Source organism: Ambystoma mexicanum, chromosome 3q (assembly GCF_040938575.1).
Source record: "Ambystoma mexicanum isolate Mex_15411 chromosome 3q, UKY_AmexF1_1, whole genome shotgun sequence".
Classification (NCBI taxonomy): Eukaryota; Metazoa; Chordata; class Amphibia; order Caudata; family Ambystomatidae; genus Ambystoma; species Ambystoma mexicanum.
In genome coordinates, this window is record NC_090926.1 from 794,314,508 (window position 1) to 794,334,489 (window position 19,982).

The 19,982-nt window shown below is 48.0% G+C and overlaps 1 protein-coding gene across 1 annotated transcript in view; it reads right to left on the reverse strand.

Annotated features, from left to right (window-relative positions):
• NHERF1 (NHERF family PDZ scaffold protein 1) overlaps window positions 1-19,982 on the reverse strand; it is a 191,295-nt gene that overhangs the window by 26,699 nt on the left and 144,614 nt on the right. Inside the window, exon 3 of the mRNA XM_069654864.1 lies at window positions 15,834-15,987. Within this exon, the coding sequence (XP_069510965.1) occupies window positions 15,834-15,987 (154 nt within the window). The remainder of the gene's footprint in view (window positions 1-15,833; window positions 15,988-19,982) is intronic.

A 19,982-nucleotide genomic window follows, 5' to 3' on the forward strand; every position in this document is an offset into this window, starting at 1 on the left:
TGCCGCTGAGCTATCCTCCCTGGAGTTAGCCCTGGTAGTTAGTTGCTCCAAGTCGTTTTTGGAGACTGCTAGGGAGGCCACTTAAAAGCACCGACTTTATGCAATGTAAAGCTTCATGCTTACAGTTGATGCCATCCTCTGCCGAGTGCAGCCTGAAATGCCAGTCGACGCTTCAATTATTGGGTGGTTTGCTTTTACTAAGCATGCCTATGCCTTAGTCGAGTTAGTTACGGTGTACATAACCCGCATGTATTCCATTCGCACTTAACGCAAGGTACAGGATAGTGCGTGCGTGTACTGGGCGGTGAAGATTAATTCCACCTAAAAGCAGGGCGGTGGGGGGCGGGAGAGTGCCCTCTCCATGGTCCCTCCGCAGACCTGGTCCAGGAGCACCCCTCGTCAGCACAGGCTCCTCACCCCTGACCGCAGTGGGAAATGCAGGTGTCTTCCTTCACATGAAATCTTTAGTCACCATGTAAACAGAGCGGCGCCAATGCAAATAACCTGCGCCTGCCAGCACCGCAAGTCCCCACGCCTCCTGGCGTGAGCACTTTCCACCCCTTACACGTGTATTAACCACTTGAACACTGCACATCGCACAACTACTCCGGGTGGCATGGCATGCCGCAGAGTGTCTCGAGGGTCGCATCGACATGTCACACCGCACACATCCTGAACACACTACATCAGATCACACTTCTGCTTGAGCCACCAGGTCTGAGGGGCTGGGGGTGGGGGGATCTCTGCCAGTGTCATATGAATGTGCCTTCTTTTAACTCGTTCTTAGCAGCCTCTCCCCGACCCCTCGAGGTCATCCACGTCCAGTCCATTGCTCTCGGTTAGCGCGTGTCTCGTGTCTCCCTTTGGCGCCCACATAGGGTCTCCATATCAGTAGCTCCTGCTTTGCGCTCACCGTAGATTTATTTCAGCCCATTTTTTTCATTTGCTGTGACCCAACACTACAACTGATGGAGAAGTGATGGCCAAGTACTGGGACAGGGAGTGGCCCATGACATGGGGTCACCTTGTAACCTTATAACCACAGCTCCTTATCCGCAGTGGTCGAAGTGTCCGAAAAGAAGTAGTGGAACTATGTTCCCTGCAAGCCTGCACCCACTCCCCACAAACCCCATCACCACGCCCCCTTCCAAACACAATGCAAACTCCCAAACACTTGCACCTCCCTTTTAAGGAAACCTTCAGTGCAGTGCACTGAAAGGGCAAGTTTCAACTTCTTCCTACACTTTTATTTTAAAAGGAAACCATTCCGGAACGATTTCTTTTTAAAATAAAAGTATAGGAACAGTAAAACTTAAGTTTAAAAAGTATAGGAGCACCGCTCTCGCTCACGAACGGTCAGTTTCTTGCTCCATCCCAAGCTGCAGAAAATGTCTCTATATATGCCAAGTTTCGGGAAATACTTTCTCGCCATCCCCGTCGTCTCTTTCAACTCATCAACAATCTGCTTTCTCCCCCCTCCTCTCGGCCCTTCTACCTCTTCCTCACTTTCTGCTTCCAACCTTGCAGAGTATTTTACATTCAAAGTCTCTTCCTTTGCTCAGTCTACCCTCCCTGCATCTGTTGTTCCTTCTCCCGATCACTAATCTACCTTAATGCCTCTTCTTCTCGTCTGACCGACTCTGGCACTTCTCCTTTTCTCTCTCGGCTCATCCTACTGCTTTCCCTCTAGACCCCATCCCTGCCTCCCTTCTTCCACAAGTCTATCCTTTACTCATACGGTATCGGGAGTGGGCGGAGCGTACCATGCTTTCATATGGGAATTCAGGACGAACATAGTTTGCCTTTCCTCATGAATTCCTGGAACAAGTCCTCTACACTCAAATCTCCTACCATCTTCAACAATATGCTCTGCTGCCCTCCACTCAGTCTGGATTTTGACCTGCGCATTCTACGGAGGCTGTTCTTCAGGTATCCAATTCTCTTCTTTCTGCCCGGCACAATAAGCTCTCTTCTCTGCAGATCCTTCTGGACCTCTGTGGCTTTCGCCTTGGCTGATTATCCATCCCTTCTTTCTGCTCTTTCCTCCCTCATTTTTTCTGTTTCAGTTCTAGAATGGTTCAGCTCATCCTTCTTCTCTGAGTTGCTCTGTTTCTTGGTAAGATAATATTTCCTCCCCCCTTCCGCTACTTTATGGTGTCCCCCAAGGCTTGGTTTTGGGTCCCCTCTATCTACACCAGGGGTGCACAACTGATTTTGACAGAGGGCCGAAAGTACCTTACATGAGGGCTATAGTGGGCCGAAAAGTAAAAGTGGGCGGGGCGGTAGACGGGACATGTCAGGAGGCTTTTTCAACCCCCAATTTGTATTAAACACATGGAAAAAGATATGGTTTTGAGGGGTAACGATTTTTATTGCATTTCAAACTTACATTTTGTACTACACATTTTCCATTGCTATCATTTATTTCGATTTAGTTGTATATTGTCTGTTTAATTAAATTATATATATTTTATTGACCCTTGATTGGACATTCCGTTATTTTGGACTGCTATAGTTTGCTGTTTGGGTTACCCAAGAGGAGTATGGCCTTCGTTGAGTCAGGTTTCCACAAAAAGCAAAGGATGTACATCTCCTAACTGTGCCTGTTTTAGCTTTATTATTGAGTTCACTCTTGGAGTGCAACACTATGCCCCATGGCCCCCTCACCCCCAACCAAACACTATGCCCCATGGCCCCCTCACCCCCAACCAAACACTATGCCCCATGGCCCCCTCACCCCCAACCAAACACTATGCCCCATGGGCCCCTCACCCCCAACCAAACACTATGCCCCATGGCTCCCACCCCAACCAAACACTATGCCCCATGGCCCCCACCTCCAAGCAAACACTATGCCCCCTGTCCCTCACCCCCCAAGCAAACACTATGCCCCCTGTCCCTCACCCCCAACCAAACACTATGCCCCATGGCCCCCTCACCCCCAACCAAACACTATGCCCCATGGCCCCCTCACCCCCAACCAAACACTATGCCCCATGGCCCCCTCACCCCCAACCAAACACTATGCCCCATGGCCCCCTCACCCCCAACCAAACACTATGCCCCATGGGCCCCTCATCCCCAACCAAACACTATGCCCCATGGCCCCCACCCCCAAGCAAACACTATGCCCCCTGTCCCTCACCCCCAAGCAAACACTATGCCCCCTGTCCCTCACCCCCAACCAAACACTATGCCCCATGGCCCCCTCACCCCCAACCAAACACTATGCCCCATGGCCCCCTCACCCCCAACCAAACACTATGCCCCATGGCTCCCACCCCAACCAAACACTATGCCCCATGGCTCCCACCTCCAACCAAACACTATGCCCCCTGTCCCTCACCCCCCAAGCAAACACTATGCCCCCTGTCTCTCACCCCCAACCAAACACTATGCCCCATGGCCCCCTCACCCCCAACCAAACACTATGCCCCATGGCCCCCTCACCCCCAACCAAACACTATGCCCCATGGCTCCCACCTCCAACCAAACACTATGCCCCATGGGCCCCTCACCCCCCAAGCAAACACGATGCCCCCTGTCTCTCACCGCCAACCAAACACTATGCCCCATGGCCCCCTCACCCCCAACCAAACACTATTCCCCATGGCCCCCTCACCCCCCTAACCCCCAACCAAACAATATGCCCCATGGCTCCCACCCCAACCAAACACTATGCCCCATGGCCCCCACCAAACACTATGCCCCCTGTCCCTCACCGCCAACCAAACACTATGCCCCATGGCCCCCTCACCCCCAACCAAACACTATGCCCCAAACACACTCAAGCATGCATCCATACAGACCTGAACCCCCACCCCCCAAATCAGCACACACACAAACATGCACCCATACAGACCCGAACCCCCCACCCCCCACATCAGCACACACACAAGCATGCACCCATACAGACCCGAACCCCCCACCCCCCAACACAGCACACACACAAACATGCACCCATACAGACCCGAACCCCCCACCCCCCCAAATCAGCAAACTCTCAAACAAGCACCCATACAGACCCGAACCCCCACCCCCCCAACTCAGCACACAAAAAACATTCAAATAAAAACATTCATACACATCCGACACACATCCGACACCCCCCGACCCCCGCATCTCAACATACACACAAAATACATTCAAACACAAACATTCAGACACATCCGACACACCCCCCCACCCCCGCATCTCAACATACACTCAAAATACATTCAAACACAAACATTCAGACACATCCGACACACCCGACACACCCCCCCACCCCCGCATCTCAACATACACTCAAAATACATTCAAACACAAACATTCATACACATCCGACACCCCCCCACCCCCGCATCTCAACATACACACAAAAAACATTCAAACACAAACATTCATACACATCCGACACACCCCCCCACCCCCGCATCTCAACATACACACAAAATACATTCAAACACAAACATTCATACACATCCGACACACACCCCCACCCCCGCATCTCAACATACACTCAAAATACATTCAAACACAAACATTCATACACATCCGACACACACCCCCACCCCCGCATCTCAACATACACTCAAAATACATTCAAACACAAACATTCATACACATCCGACACACCCCCCACCCCCGCATCTCAACATACACACAAAATACATTCAAACACAAACATTCATACACATCCGACACACACCCCCACCCCCGCATCTCAACATACACACAAAATACATCCAAACATAAACATTCATACACACAAACATAAAGCAAAACAAACCCGACACACAAACACAAACAGACCACTTACCGGAGACGTGCTGGAAGGCAGGTAAGCTGGAAGTCGCTGGAATCGCACTACGGCTGGCATGGTCCAAGGCTGAAATGCCTTCCGGCATAAAGCCTTATGGACCACGCCAGCCGTAGTGCTGGCCCTCCATTGGTGCAGCACACACGCATTACGTGGCTCGTAGGAGCGACGTGATGCATGTGTGTGCTGAGCCAATGAGGGCCAGTGTTTTCACCGGCCCGGAAGTCAACAAAGACTTTCCTAGGCCCTCCATTAGGAAAGTCTTTGTGCCTCGCGGGCCGGTCAAAAGGGCATGGCGGGCCGCAACTGGCCAGCGGGCCGTATGTTGTGCACCCATGATCTACACCATCGCTTTATTCGCTCTTATTGAAACCTTCACCCTATCCTGCCACTTCTATGTGGAAGACTCCCAGATCTTTCTACCCTTTTCTGGCTCCCTCCACGCCCCTGTTTCTTCCTGCCTTTCAGCAATTCAGTCCTGGATGTCCTCTCGATACCTCTCCTTAAACCCCTCTAAAACAGAAATTCTCTACTTCCCTGGTGCCCAACCCCTTCCCCCAAACACCTGTTTCCTCCATTTCCTTCCCTTATCCCACTGCCCCGTAAGGCCCGTAACTTGGTGTTGATCTTTGAAATGGACTTACCTTCTCTTATCACATTTGCTCAACTGCCCCAACCTGATATTTCCACGTCTTTAATTTAGGTAAGATACACCCTTTCGTATCTTCGCTTCCACCTTCATGCCTAGATTACCGTTCAGCTTTGCTAGTTGCTCTTCATTTCATTTGGTCTTCTCCATTGTATCTTCAACTCTGCCGTGCATCTTCTATTTCAACTACCTCCTCGCTCTCCACTAAAAATCTCACTGTTCTCGATTTCTCTCCTTCCTTTTGACTACCGCCTCCATTTCCACTTTCTTTGTACTGTTATCTCTCTTTACACTCCTTCACACTCTCTTCATTCTCAGCACCTTCACCTCCTACCTCTCCCAAACCTCCATGCGCTCCCTCGCGTTTCCATTCCTTTTCCCTCCTGGCCGTGGGACTATGGAAGGGCCCTCCTCCTGATAGCCGTGCTTCCCCCGGTCTCCACATTTCCGTTACTGCTTAAAGGCTCATCTTCTATTCTTATTCTCATGTTGTTAACCTATTCATGGCCATGTGATCATCTATTTGTACTGTTCCTGTTACTCAGTAAAGCACTTGGCAAAGGCACTCTATAAATGCAAAACACAAATACAAAAGTATAAACAGTTATCATATATTGCATCTGTCCATTTACTCAATGTTCTAGAATCCAAACGATTCTTTATATCCTTCAATACCCGCTTCACATATTGTTCAGTCACTGAGGAAGGCCATCCGCCACCACAAAGACAAGCATTACAAAAGGCAACAGTGTCATATATTGCTACCTCCCGGGTCTTGGGGGGGTGACAGCACGGTTGTGGCAGCCAAGGAAGCAAGCAGGGGAGAAAAGGGTTCCATGCGCCGCTCTTGCTGCCTTGGGCAAGATGCTTGCACCAACGGCCTTACGCAGAGAATGGCAGAAGCATGGAAAGACCTATACACAATGCATTCGTTTTAGAATCTACAAACGTGTAGCAGATGTTCCACGCTTGTGAACAGGTATCACTCCGTACACAAGGATTTGGGATAAGGGGATTTGCATTTTTCTGCAATAAGATAGGAAGAGTCAATGTCGGTGGCTTAGGTTCAAGTAGTGGCACAGATCCTCAGAGTTCACAAAGCTTACAGAGTTGCAGAAGTTTACTTCAGTTGCTGGCACAGGGCAAACCTTTTGTGTTGAAGATGGCAGTGGTACAGGGTCGAGAGGCAACACTAAGGAGGTAAAACAATTCACAGAAAGGTAAAGACTCATGGTGGAGGCAGCATCCAGACTCACATGGGAAATGGGTGGTTGCGTCCGGGCTCAGGTGAAGGACATTTCACAAGCTATGTAGCTATGTTGTGGGGGAAACTCACAGGCTGAGGTGAGAGGCAGCTCACAGGCTCAGAAGGTGCTTTGGAAAATGCCAAAAAGGGGTTAACGAGAGCAAATGGGGTGGGGAGAGAGGGTATTGTGATGAATCAAGCGATCATGTAACTTCTCCTCGAGGGGTAGCCCTTCCCCGCGAGGTTACAGAGGTGAGGCCGCTACCCGATATTCCTCTTAGGGGTGGTAAAAAGCAGCAGGACCTCACAGGGAGGGTCTTCCATCATGGGGATGGTGACTCCCGTTCCATGGTGGAACTCCCTAACCTTCTTACCTTTGAGCCCCCAAAATCCCTAAGATTGGTAAGAAAGGCCTTTGACAGTACCACTGTATTTCAGTGTAATACTCTTCCTTTTCTTCCTATAAAACCTAATTCATTGTCTTATAGAAATACTGTGAAGAAGCTTATGGGAGTTATACAAACTACTCTTTCAGGTTATATCCAAAATATTGAGAAGAGGTGACCCCGAGGAAGCCTGAAGAGTGCATCATCGATACAGACAAGGGACTATAACATTACGCTGGGGAGGACCCAGCCATCAACCATAAAAACAGACAAAGGACTGCCTGAAAGGGGACCAGGGAAACCAGAGGGAAGCCAGTGTGAAGACACCTTCCCGGGAGGTTCAAACCAGCAACTAAGATGCTGAATGGAGAAGCAAGTCCTTGGTCGAGAGGACGTGACTGGAAAGTTGGAAGAAGACTCTAAGCTAGAAGGAGGCCAGACCAATACAGACATGATAATCTAGTTAACGGTGGCGTGACCTCAGCAAGGTGGACCGGTTGGTCCCTTAACAGTGCAGATACCGGTGAACCGGAGACCCTGCAGAACTGAAGCAGGGATGAGAGAAGCGGGGAAAGAGTGGCGAAGAATGACGAACGAATAAGAGCGCCCCCCAACATCTCAGTAAGAACCAGCAACCTGGTTCCAGGAAGAAAGAGGTAATAGGAATCACAGCAGACCCAGTAACGGCCTTAACATCAGGAGGGATCTCTCTCATCTCAGTAATTGTTGTAAAACATATCAAAGCATCAGGAGTGATACCCCTCATCTCAGTAATTCTTGCAAAGCTGATCAAAGCATCGGAAGTGATCTCCCTCGCCTCAGTAACTGCTGTGAAAGTAATCTCCCTCGCCTCAATACTTGTTGTAAAGCTAACCAAAGTATTCTGAGTGATCTCCCTCATCTCAGGGACTGTTACAACATCAAAGGGAAGTTAACCTCAGGAGTTATCTCCCTTGTCTTAATACTACTTGTGACAGAAACCCAAGCAAAGTAAGCCTCAGGAGTGAAGTCCCTCGTCCCAGTACCTGTTACAAGGTTTGTCAAAGTGTCATTTAACCATAGAAACTAGAAGGATATGGAATATGTAAATGAAAAAACTTGAGAGAGGTTCAAGGCTTAATAAAAACGGTTACCAGACATCCAAGTGAACCAGGAGAGGGGAGACATTCTCCTGGATATCACACAACTTGTTAAGCCAGACCAGAAGCCTGTAGAGAAGTACATGGCTTAATAAGCAGTTGATACGGAAGCCAAAGCCAATGCTTGGAGAAAAGTACAAGGCTTAATAAGAACTGTTACAAAGTCTTGTCACCGGAGAGCCAAGTGAGCCAGGAGAAAGGAGCCATTCTCCTGCACGTTTAACACAGTTTTGTTGATTTAGAAGTCAGAGTAAAAGACTGGCAAAGGATCGTCAAGAACTTAAATCAGTGTATCAGTAGAAGGGAGGCATTCTCCTGATACTTTCCATTCTTGTGGAACATGCACTCTTACTAAGACTTTGAGACTACAGCCACTAGGGTTGATATCAGTTAACCTGGAGAAGGGAGTCATTCTCCTGGTGGTATTTGTGTTGTTTTTTTTGTGCATAGTGGTAGGGCTAGAGTTTGGTAGTTTTGGACAGAGGACAAGACTTTTTTTTGGACATCCACCCCATTGACGAGCACCCAAGTTTTCCTTACTTCGGTAGGGAATACCCTTTAGAATAGGGAGAGTTAGGCCTTCCTTTCTTATTATTTAATAAAGAAGGGTTTATACCATGCCACTTCTTTGTCCGACTCCTCCCTCCAGCATGCCACAGAATGCTCACCTCTCTTGATGGATATTTAACATTTCTGAACTGTCTAAAGTTACCACGGATTTCCCAAGAACTCCCAGTGTTCAGGTTTCAGGACCCACAGTCCCTGAGGCTCAAGCTCCAGCACAATGGTGTCTCAGATGCCAGCGCCTCTTTATCGGGGGTGAATAAAATGGGCTCTCATCAGACAGGAAGGGGACTTTTCAGGTTGAGGACGGCGAGTGACCATGAGCAAAGGACTGGGATTTAGTCACAGGTTTGAGTGATGCGTGAGTCAGCATAGCGAGAGGAGCACACGGTGGGGGAGCCCCTAAACCAGAGCACCATCTCCCCAAACCCAAAGTATGACATCACATGATACCCCTCCATTGGGGGACTAGCCCACACTAGTGTGACATAGTATACCCCTTACCTTAGCCACCGGTGTACTCCCTCACCTACCAGAATCCGTGCAATAGGATGAATTGACCACACAGTTGCGTCAGTGGATCTGGTTGCATCTTGCTCCAGGTTCTGCTCCCGTGTAGCCTGGAGCACTGGCGAGTTTGCATTTAGAGCCCCAATGCTGTGGGGGATCCTGCAAGAACCAAGACATTGATAGACAGATATTCCGTGCATCTACTGCCCCGGGGCTGTAGAGAAACCAGTGATTCTGCAAAAACCAGGCGCTTGATGGACAGAGAACCCCACCTTCGTTGTGGGACCCTTGGACCACCGTGAGGTATTGTTGTAGTCCAGAGATGGTAGGTGGCATGGACATAGCCATAAGCGACAACACACCACTTTGTCCTGCTCAGAGGAGCATATGGATGCCGGTGCACTCAAGAGCCTGGGGACAGAAGGACAGGATATTACCTGCCTTTTCTCATTTGCACAAGCAAAGTTCCACGGGACAGCGGGATCCTGACGTGCTCAGAGCATATTCCACGGCATAACCTCAGCAGGGGACAGTGGGCTATGGGAAAAGGAATGGCCTATCACAGAAAGCATACAAGATGCATCCATCATCAAAAGAGTGAAGTTGATTCCAAGCGATGGGAGCAATATTTGTTTCTATATGAGAAACTGTGTGTGCACAAAAGCATGGCATTTGAAAGTGATGTAGGTCCATCAGGCTCTTTTGGGTTACATATGTTGCAGGTAAGGGGGGAGGGGATGGGACCCATGAACGCAAGCCTTTATTTTTCGAATTCACGTATATTGGTATGGATGGTACACTCTTATAAATAAATATAAATAACCTATCATAAGTAATTAGTGATTTGCGCTAACAAATGAAAATTCCCAAGTGAAGCTGTTTATATATTGTTTTTTAATTGTTGTTATTTATTAATTTGTTACAGATAAATTCCAATAATATCCCTACCTATTCCTGGAGTTCCCTCCGATCCCAGGGAAAACAGTAAGTGCATATTATAAATAATTACAATTTCTCTGAATCAACAGATTATAAACTTCTTAACAATTCCAATACTCATAAAACGCCTACACGTGTTTTGTACTTCCCTTCCCATTAGTATAGGGAGTAGGCATGCGCTCCTTCAGGACCTAAGAAAATAATTTAGATATTCCGTATACTGGTCTAGTCTGGTTTCCTTGCAATCATAGGAGTTTTTTTTCTGAATCAATGTTTTCAGAGCTCCTTTATGTGGTTTATCATTCTAAGATTTAGATCCCATTACACTTTCATTAGGTTGTCTAATGAAAGTTTTGTTTGAAATGATCATTGTCCTTTTTGTGCTTTCGTTTCAATCTGAACATGCAAATGTGTCTAGTCCATACCATAAGATTACTAGTTGCGAGTGATAGGATTGCCACTTGCTCTGTGTAGGTGCCAGGTACACAGATCAGCCTTTTCAACAAATCATCGGCTCCCCTGGACCAGTGTGGCTGTGAGTCTTTTATGGACTAGAACTGAAGGCGTAAGATATGATATGATATGATATGGCATTTATAACGCGCCTATACACAAGTGTTTCAAGTACTTTTCCGAAAGGTTATATGTGAATGTAGTTTCAAGCCCCAGAAGTACTACAGCCAGACACGTCCTGGAACATGCTAAAAACATCCCCCTTTAAAAGTAAGACACTGGGGCACGTAAAGCATGATCCTTGGGCGGAAACGCTGCACAGCAGGCACACTGCCGTCGCTTGGCTCTAAACGGGAACAATATCAGAGCAGACATGACTAACAGTAGTGATGGCGTACTGCTCTCTCTAAGTGGTACAGAGTTGCTTAGGACCAGTAGCATGGTGCTCGAGTGGCCTAACCCCTGGATCCAAGCTGAAGAGGCTCCTGATATGACCCTGGATCCCAGAACCATCATCCAGGCCGGTCTTCAGATGCTTGTATAACAAAAGCCATGCGTGGCTCTGGGTTCCCTTTAAGGTCCACTGAAAAGAGACACTGTGGTCCTAATCAGCAATGAGCCTCTGGAGAGAACGTCAGGCCAGATGGACCAATTGGGACATGGCTACATTATAGCCCCGACTGATGATTTGGATTTGTCTTATGACTTAATAGAACTTCACAGGTTTTTCTTAATTGGAGTTGGTATGGACTTCAATCTGTGGCAATTGTTGTAGTGCTATGCCGTGCCGAGCCGAGAGCTGCCGAAATTCTTATGCTTATGATTTTAGGTGCAGGGCGAGAGGTACGCAGCAGCCCCTAGTGCTTCTGAAATACTCATTTTGGCCCCTTATGTTTGTATTTTCATTTTGCACTCTGTGCGCACACTGTTTTCACCCATCGACCCGCGCCTGCCCACTCCCAGACCTAAAACATGCCTCCCACGACGCCGATTGGTCCAGAGCCCCATTAAGAAACAGCCATCCAGGGCAGCCCCTGCCCAGGCAACCCCGTCAGCGAAGGACCCCGAGGCAAAGGACTGTTCCTGCAGAAACAGACTCCATACCGTGTTGGAGCATGGAGCCTGCAGCCATCAACCAGCAGCGACTGACAACGTAGGCAATGCCTGGACAGGGGGAACAGCAATTACTGCTCACCACTAGACTGTCCGACCCATTTTATCACAATATTATCTATGAGCCTGTACTGTGTTGCATATACTTCGTATTTAGCCTGTTTACCTTAAAACCACCAGCTTAAGTACTACTGCATTCACTGTACCACCCCTATTGGGTCACCCACACTTAGGTTGACTGCAGCTAGTTAGCCATATCCTACCTTTTAATTTAATGTTTTTAACTAGCCATACCTCCCGTCTAGCATGACTGTTTGTTCGTTAACCATCAGTTTGAGTGTTATTGATATTGATATATTTATTTCTATCGCGCTCGTACACAAGTGTTTCAGAGTGCGACAAGGCAAGGGAGGAGAACAAAACAGCGATCTTACTAGGCCCAGTGACATTGAGAACGCGCAAGTGCATGTTAGAGGGGGAGGGGAAAAGTGCATGAAGGGGGGAGAAGTGGAAAATGCAAAGCAGAGGAGAAACAGATAAATAACAATGAATAAATAATAAAGGCAACGAACAGTGGTAGTGCAGCCTGCAATTTGCAAGTGCTAGGTTTAAGGCAGCAGACAGGGTAGGTCTGATAAGTGCAGGAAGAAAAAGGGGGGGGGCTGTATGAGTACAGATACAGACCCCAGTGCAAGGGGGGGCCCAGAGGCAGTGCGGGTGGGTGGCAGGGTGAGCAGGTACCTGGGCCCGGAGGACAAAGGGTGGCCAGGTGCACAGTGCCAAGAGAGAACAGATCAGTTGCTGCATCTACTGTGAATGTCTGTTTGTGTCACTCTTAAGCAGAATTGTGAATATTAACTGGCGTCACATCTAGAGAGAACTGTGAATATTAGCTTGTGTTACATCGAGACAGAATTGGGAATATTATTTGCGTCACACCTAGAAAGAATTGTGACTATTCGCTTGCGTCACATCTAGACAGAATTGTGAATATTAGCTTGTGTCACATCTAGGCAACTGTAAAGATTAGATTGAGTCACTTCTAGAGAAGACCCCAAATACTAGCTTGCGTCACTCATATACAGAGATGCTAATATTAGCTAGTGTCACATCTAGACAGAACCACAAATATTAGCTTGCATCACTCCTAGTCAGAATTGTGAACATTAGCGTGCGCCACATCTAGACAGAAATGTAGAGATATTCAGGTGCCACATCTAGATAGAATTAGGGAGATTAGCAGACGCCAGAATGGGAGCGAATTGTCAAGATTAGCATGCGTCACATCTAGATAGCGATGCCACTAACCCACCCACTAAGAAATCTCCCCCCTCTGCATACACCTTCCAAACTCTAACCAACCACAACCACACCTTCAAAACACACCAAACCACACACACTTCACTACACCGCAACAAAACGTATCACACATAGTCTCGCACAACAGAACACTACGTCCACCAACCGAAAAGCACACCTAAACTCAGCGAACAGTGTTAATCAAACTGAAACTGCCAACAGCACATCACTGTTCTGTTGTAATTTTCCCGCTCAATCCTACTAACTCACCCCGCCCACTTTCCTTTTCAGATGTGCCCGGGGACCACTCCGGTGGCGATAGTGCGTGGTACAAATGTCCTTGAACATTAACATCATGCCGTGCCACATTCACTGCACCATATGTTGATCAGTGACCGGTGCTGGATGCAGCTTGTAGGGTTGTCTGCATCTCTTCTTCAGACGGCACTACAGGCAACACAGGTTACATGCCACTTCTGGGCTCCTTTCCGGGCCTGCCTTGCTCTTATGCAGCGCGGCCATCTCACAATGACATAACACTGATAAGGAATGTATTCCTGAATGGCATGGATGGCAGACACTTTTTTAGTGGTAGCGTATTCTTTTTTTGTATCAGCTCTACCTGACATTCATAGAGGACGTTTTGGGAAAGGAACCCTTTTTTAAACAGAATGGTTAGTCTGCACCTTCCCACTCAGCTGGATCTGTCCTTTTGCATTGTTCCTGGAGTCGTCAAGACTTTGTTTCGGCAACTCTGGCCTGCTCCTCATCTGCGCCTAGTTCTCCTGGTAGCATTAGCTCTATAGAAATGATCTTCTGGATTTCTTGGGACTTCTTGGCCTCTTGGGCTCTAGCTTGGATTCCGTGTGGACTGTGGTTTAGACTTGGTGTAGCATTTGCATGCCGGGGGTCATTTAGACGTTCCACCTTATTGGATTTGGCTTTCCACCCCCTGTCAAGCCCCCTCTTCCCATTAATTATCCATAGAGTTGGTTTCCCCTATCCAAACCTCTTGTGAAGTCCAGAACTGTTTCTACACCCGCCTTCTCAACTTGTTTAGCAGTAATACGAGCACCATATCGTTGCATGTCATTTTATCTTCTCTATGCTTGATACATTAACTCCTAGTTTTCGTTTTGCGGCACTAGCCTCTCTCTCCTCCTTTGGCCAGTTACTCTCCTCACCGATTACCTTGATCCCCTCTTAATAATGTATAGTTGTTGGTGATATCAGAAGAGGTGTTGGGGCTCTCTTCATGGGCTTGGGCATCCTACAGGTGTTGGGATCTATTAGAGCTACAACAAGGCCATTCATGTGCGTTCTGCAACTCTGATAAAAGGGACACTGGGTTGTTTGGTTTCTGGACCAGTGGCTCGGCCTGAGTGAGCTTTGGGCACAACTTCCTGGGGACAACTAGAAGGAGACCTAGGGCGAATACAAGTAGAACTAGGACAACTAGAAGCAGCCCTGCGACAATTTGGAGGAGTAGGAGCGTGGATAGGTAGTGGCGATTTAAAGAAGGGATGGATAAAGACAGGTTATGCTTAAACAGTATCTAATAGTATCTTAAGCCTTCCGGGGACTAGACTGGCACCCCTGAGATGTGTTCTGCATGCTGCAACACGACTCAAAGGACTCCCCAAATACAACCACATCACGCTGACCCTCATTGAACTGCACTGGCTTCCACTGCAAGCATGTATCGTCAAATCCGGTTGATTCATCCATGAAGCTGCCCCACTGAAGTCCCCAAGCTACACACTGAGGAACTCAGGAGCACGGGCACCAGCAATTCACCAGAAGTAAGGACATATGCAGACTTGAACTCTGCCAGTGCAGGAAGGAAATAACCAGAAGACAAGCCTTCTCTGTCTACGCCCCAAGACTATAGCCTCCTCTCTGTCAACATCAGGCTCGCCCCACAACTTCTACAGTTCAAGAAAGAGCTTAAGATGGTCCTCTTCAATTAATGTCTTCGCCTTAACACCTAGGACCCCTCCGTGATCTGTTTCGCACTGTTTCCTTCCCTGGTTTTGCTTCTTTGCTGGCTGCGCTTGCAAACAATTAAAACAAACAAAAAGTTAACATTTAGATAGCTTGATTATACCAGCTGCTTTTTTATAAATAGAAATTACCTGGTTGCCTACATAAGACTGTACACAAAATGGGTCTGTGGTTTTAGAGTTGTGGCCCGTCCTGAAAATGCTGGAGTGTGTTAGTGAGGGAGAATGATTGGGATGGGTTGGGGAAGCTGTGAATGGTTTCCGCTGTTTGGGGCAGAAGCCCACCCAACACAAGGTTATACATATATAGACAGGATATATAGGGGTCCCAGTAGCAACATATTTCCCCAAAGAACCTCCACAACCCATTCTGTTGCCTTTAACTCTTTTTATAACATCCTGCCACTAAGCTCCTCACTACATGTCCACTGTAGCTCATTTTAACTCTTCCTCACCCCTCCTCGGCTTAGCCCCCCTGAGGCAAGCTCATTGTATCCCTTTCCTCACCCCTCTAGCTTTTAGCTTATACTCACACCTTCACCCATCTCTCCCTACACACATTCCACCTTCGCTCCTCATGCCCTTATTACACCTCACTTACCCTCTGTTCCTGCTCCCCAACTCACCCACTCTCCAGCCCTCGTTTTCTTGGCATTTCTTCTACCCGCCTCAACCGCACACCCCTTTGGAGCCGTTTGCCCCGCCACCTGCTCCCCTTAGCCCATCCTTACCAGTGACGTGATCTGATGATGGAGTAACTTTGCATTTTTTGAAATACTCGTCGGTTTCCAGATCTACGACCAGCAACCGTGTCTCATCACCTCCAACTTTGATAGCAGTCACCACATCAGAGTGTTGCTTGCCTTCCATGCACACGCCGTTCACCTGCGGAGGGAATAATAAGAGATGCAAGATCAAAGTTCACAAGGGAACATGCCATTGTGTGGGCCATCAGCTGATTTCCTCTCATAGGTGTCATGGGGTGCTACCGGGTGAAATGTCAGCCAAGGGTTTCTACCGGGGTGGGCTGTCAGACCCGGGTGCTACTGGGATGGGCGGCTTATAAATGTGCTATTGGGATCGGTTTGTACAAGGAGAAAGGTTATCCATGTGGGCTACTCGGGTGGAAAATTAGCCAGGATTGCCATCAGGTGGAAAGTCAGACAAGGTGTAATACAACAAAATATCAGACAAAGTTACAACCAGTATGAAATATCTAGCAAGGTTATGTTCAAATGTGCCACGGGTTCAAACGCCAGTCAATGTGCCATTTGCTGAAACACTGGCTGCTATTTTGACCCTATCACCATCCCCATCTAGAGTTTCATCATAATGCAATGGCAGGGCCATGCCAGCCTCTTGGAAGTACTTGGAACCTATCTGTCCACCACACAAATCATTCAGATACAAATGTGTTGGGTAGGTAGTATGGGTAGTACGTGAGCGCACTGGGATAGAGTGGCAGAGTCATCCAGAAAATTCTGCAGAGTGACTCTGTGGTAGACAGTGCTCTGTAGGTGCTGGAGCGGACGCTGCGGGATAGGCAAAGGGCCGTTGAAAGGGGAGGTGAGGATTTCCTGCAAAGTAATAGATCTTATGTACATTGGAAGAGAGTTGCAGGCGCGTCGGGCCTCCAAAGTCGACCCTTCGCAGTGGATGAGTTTGTATCAGAGTCTGGCAGATGTACTTTGTGGGACTGTATTGATAACGGTGTCTGGTAGGGCCAAGAAGTCTGGGTTGAGTAACGTGGTTGGACAGGGAGAGAGCAAAAGCCTAGGGGCTGTTTTCATATAGCTGAGGCGGAGACAAGGAATCGACTGGAGGAGCTGGAAATCACCTTGACCTGTGGTTTCAACAAATCAAAGCATGGGCTGATCATTTATTTTATAGGCCCTGGGAATGGGAATTGGTCAAGCAAGTAGGTCTGTCTGTGTAAATGTAGAGTAGCATGTTTATGTAAACCCCCCCTCTTCAGGAGAACGTTTATTCTCTACGTTTGCAGATCCAAACAAATTTGCTTTGCTCATGGTTATCATCGTAGATCTGCCATTTTAGAAAATGTCCAATTTGGAAACGCTACTTCAGTACAATGACTGAAAAGAAATATCACCTGTACAAAAGGGATGGACGCGCAGCGCTCTATCCCCTCCCAGTAGCTTGCTAAAACTTCATTGAAACAATTGCACTGTCTTTTAAAAACACCAAACTCTAAGTAAAATGTTCTCCAATAACAAAGCCAAGATTCATTGTTGTATATCCTGCTCATTAATCTGGCTGAGGTGAGCAAGAGATGCAATGTGGTCTCGGAAAGCACTGGCACTGTCAGCACAGCAGTGTTCCATGAAGAGGAGTAGGATCAAAGAGAATGAGCATGAATGGATGACTGGAGAAAGCTCCGCTGATGTTATCTAGGAGGTACGGTTCGCATCTTCATGCTGCGAAGAATAAAACTACATCCTTGCCCAGGATCTGCCACAAGAGTCTTCAATGCATGCTATTTGCATGTGTTGACAAGATTGCGTGCCATTCCTTCTTAACTCCCTAGGGCGTCCAGCCAGGGGCGTCCCAGTGAGGGTGAAGACCAGTCACCGACCAGCCTCGTTGCCCCTTAGCCTATGAGCCTTTGCATTTCTCCCTGTTGTACCTGTGAGTACCTCAGGCTTCCTAATTACTGTACTGTCTCTCCACACTGTGCTACTCACCGGTGATACTTTCACTCCTGGTACTCATACTCACCTCTTCCTATGCTTTCTGAAATCACAATATAACTTCCTCCTTTCCTATCCCAATTATAAAACTCACAACTGAAAACTCCCACCCATCTCTTCCGCCTCCCTCCAACAAACAAAGCCACTGAGCTAACCATACCTCCTCTAGTACCTATCCACCTCGCCTCTCTTCCTCCGAGAATTCTGTACTCTTCCTTAGCTCATCGACTGAACATTGCATTCTGGAATGCTCAGTTTGTATGCAACAAAACTTCCTTTATCAAAGGCTACTTTCACTCCAGCTCGTCCCCACTAGACCTTCTTGCCAAACCTGGATTTCACCATCTGGCACTGCCATTCTGGCAGGCCTGCACGATTGCAACATATCCTTTATTCATTCATTGATTCACTCTCCTTGACTGTATGGCATAGGTGGAGGCGTCGGATATCTACCCTCTTCCAACTTCAATGCAACATCCTCTCCTACCTCTCTTGAATTCACCATCTCCACTATTGCTCTGCCTCACTCGGTTCACATCATCGCCATCGATCACCCTCTTGGCCCCACTGGACCATTCTTTGATGATCTTGGGGATCCCCTTGATTCTCTTTCCACCAAACATCACCTCATTCTCCTAGGTGCCTTTAACCTTCCCTTTTCAACCACTTCTCAGAAATCTGAACTTCAGTCTTCTCTTAGTGACCATGCCCTCCACTCTATCCATAACCTACCTACCCACACAGAGGGGTAACTTGTTGGATCTATTATTCCTCTCCACTTCTCACTCAGCCATTAATACTACTGTCACACTATATCTGATAACTCAATTGTTTCCACCACCTTCTCCTTTCCACCCTCTGACCTTTCTTCACTACTTGCTTCATCTATTACTAAAAGGAAATGTAAACCTGCCATTCCCCTCTCTTTCTCGCTGACCTACAGTTCTCACTCTCCTCCTTCACACCCAATGCCTCTTCCAGAAACACTGTCTTCTGCAGCTTCCAATCCCGACTATATGACTCATGCCCCTCTCACTTCCCACTGCTTACTTTCACCCCGAAGTCTCAGCAGCCTCAACCCTTCCTCACCCCATTCAATCGCTTCCTCTGCACAGACACGCATTGGCTGCTGCACAAATGTAGGCGTACCCACTTGCATGAGGACCTGCAAGTCTACCTCTCTGCCCTGAACTCTCCCAAGTCCACTCTCGAAAAGGGAATTCTACCTAATCCTCATCGACAACCATCCTCGCTGGCTAGAAGGCACCCTAAACTCCCTCCTCTCCCCACTCCTCCTAAGTCTATGACTATCAACTCCACTCTCACAGCCAATGGCCTAGCTGAATAGTTCGCTGCAAATATTTTCAGAGTCTCTAGCCTGACCTCCCTCATGCTCCCTCCTACATTTTACACCCCACTTAAGCTACCATCATGCTTTGTCAGTATTAGTGTGACTATAGTGGGAGAAAGTGGCAACGAAGGCGAACCCCTCTTGTACCCCATCAGACCCTATTCCTAGTCAATCCCATTTCCCCTGCAGTGGCCTCTCACCTCGCTGAACTCCTTAACCCGACCTTCGACTCTGCTTGCTTTCCCTCTGTTTTCAAAACAGCCACAGTCATCCCTCTCCTAAAAAAGCAATGGTCTGACCCGAACCTACAGGCTAACTTTTGCCCTGTGTCTTTCCTTCCGCATTACCCTAAAGGCCTTGAAAGGGTTATGTTCAACCGTATTTCCAATTGCTTAGACCTCCACAACCTCCGAGACCCCCGACAAGCAGGTTGCCGCTCCCGTCACTTCACAGAAACTGCTCTCTTGAATGCGTAACTTCATCGGCTCTGCTAAGCACTCCAACTGACCAGTCTGCTGCCTTTGGCACTGTCAATCACTCCGATCTCCTTAATACGCTCTTCTTGGGATTCGTGATCGAGCCCTTGCCTGGATTGAATCCTATCTTGCACCTCACCAATTCTCTGTCTCCTGGAGCAACAACACCTCTCAACTCACTCCTCTATTGGTGTTCTACAAGGCGCTCTCGTGGGTCCGCTCCTTAACACTCCACACCCCTGCTCTTGGTGCATTCATATCCTTGTTTGGGTTCTCGTGACAACTCTCCATGGACAACCCCCAAATAGTCGTCTCTTTTCCTGAATTCTGCACCGATTTCTCTAT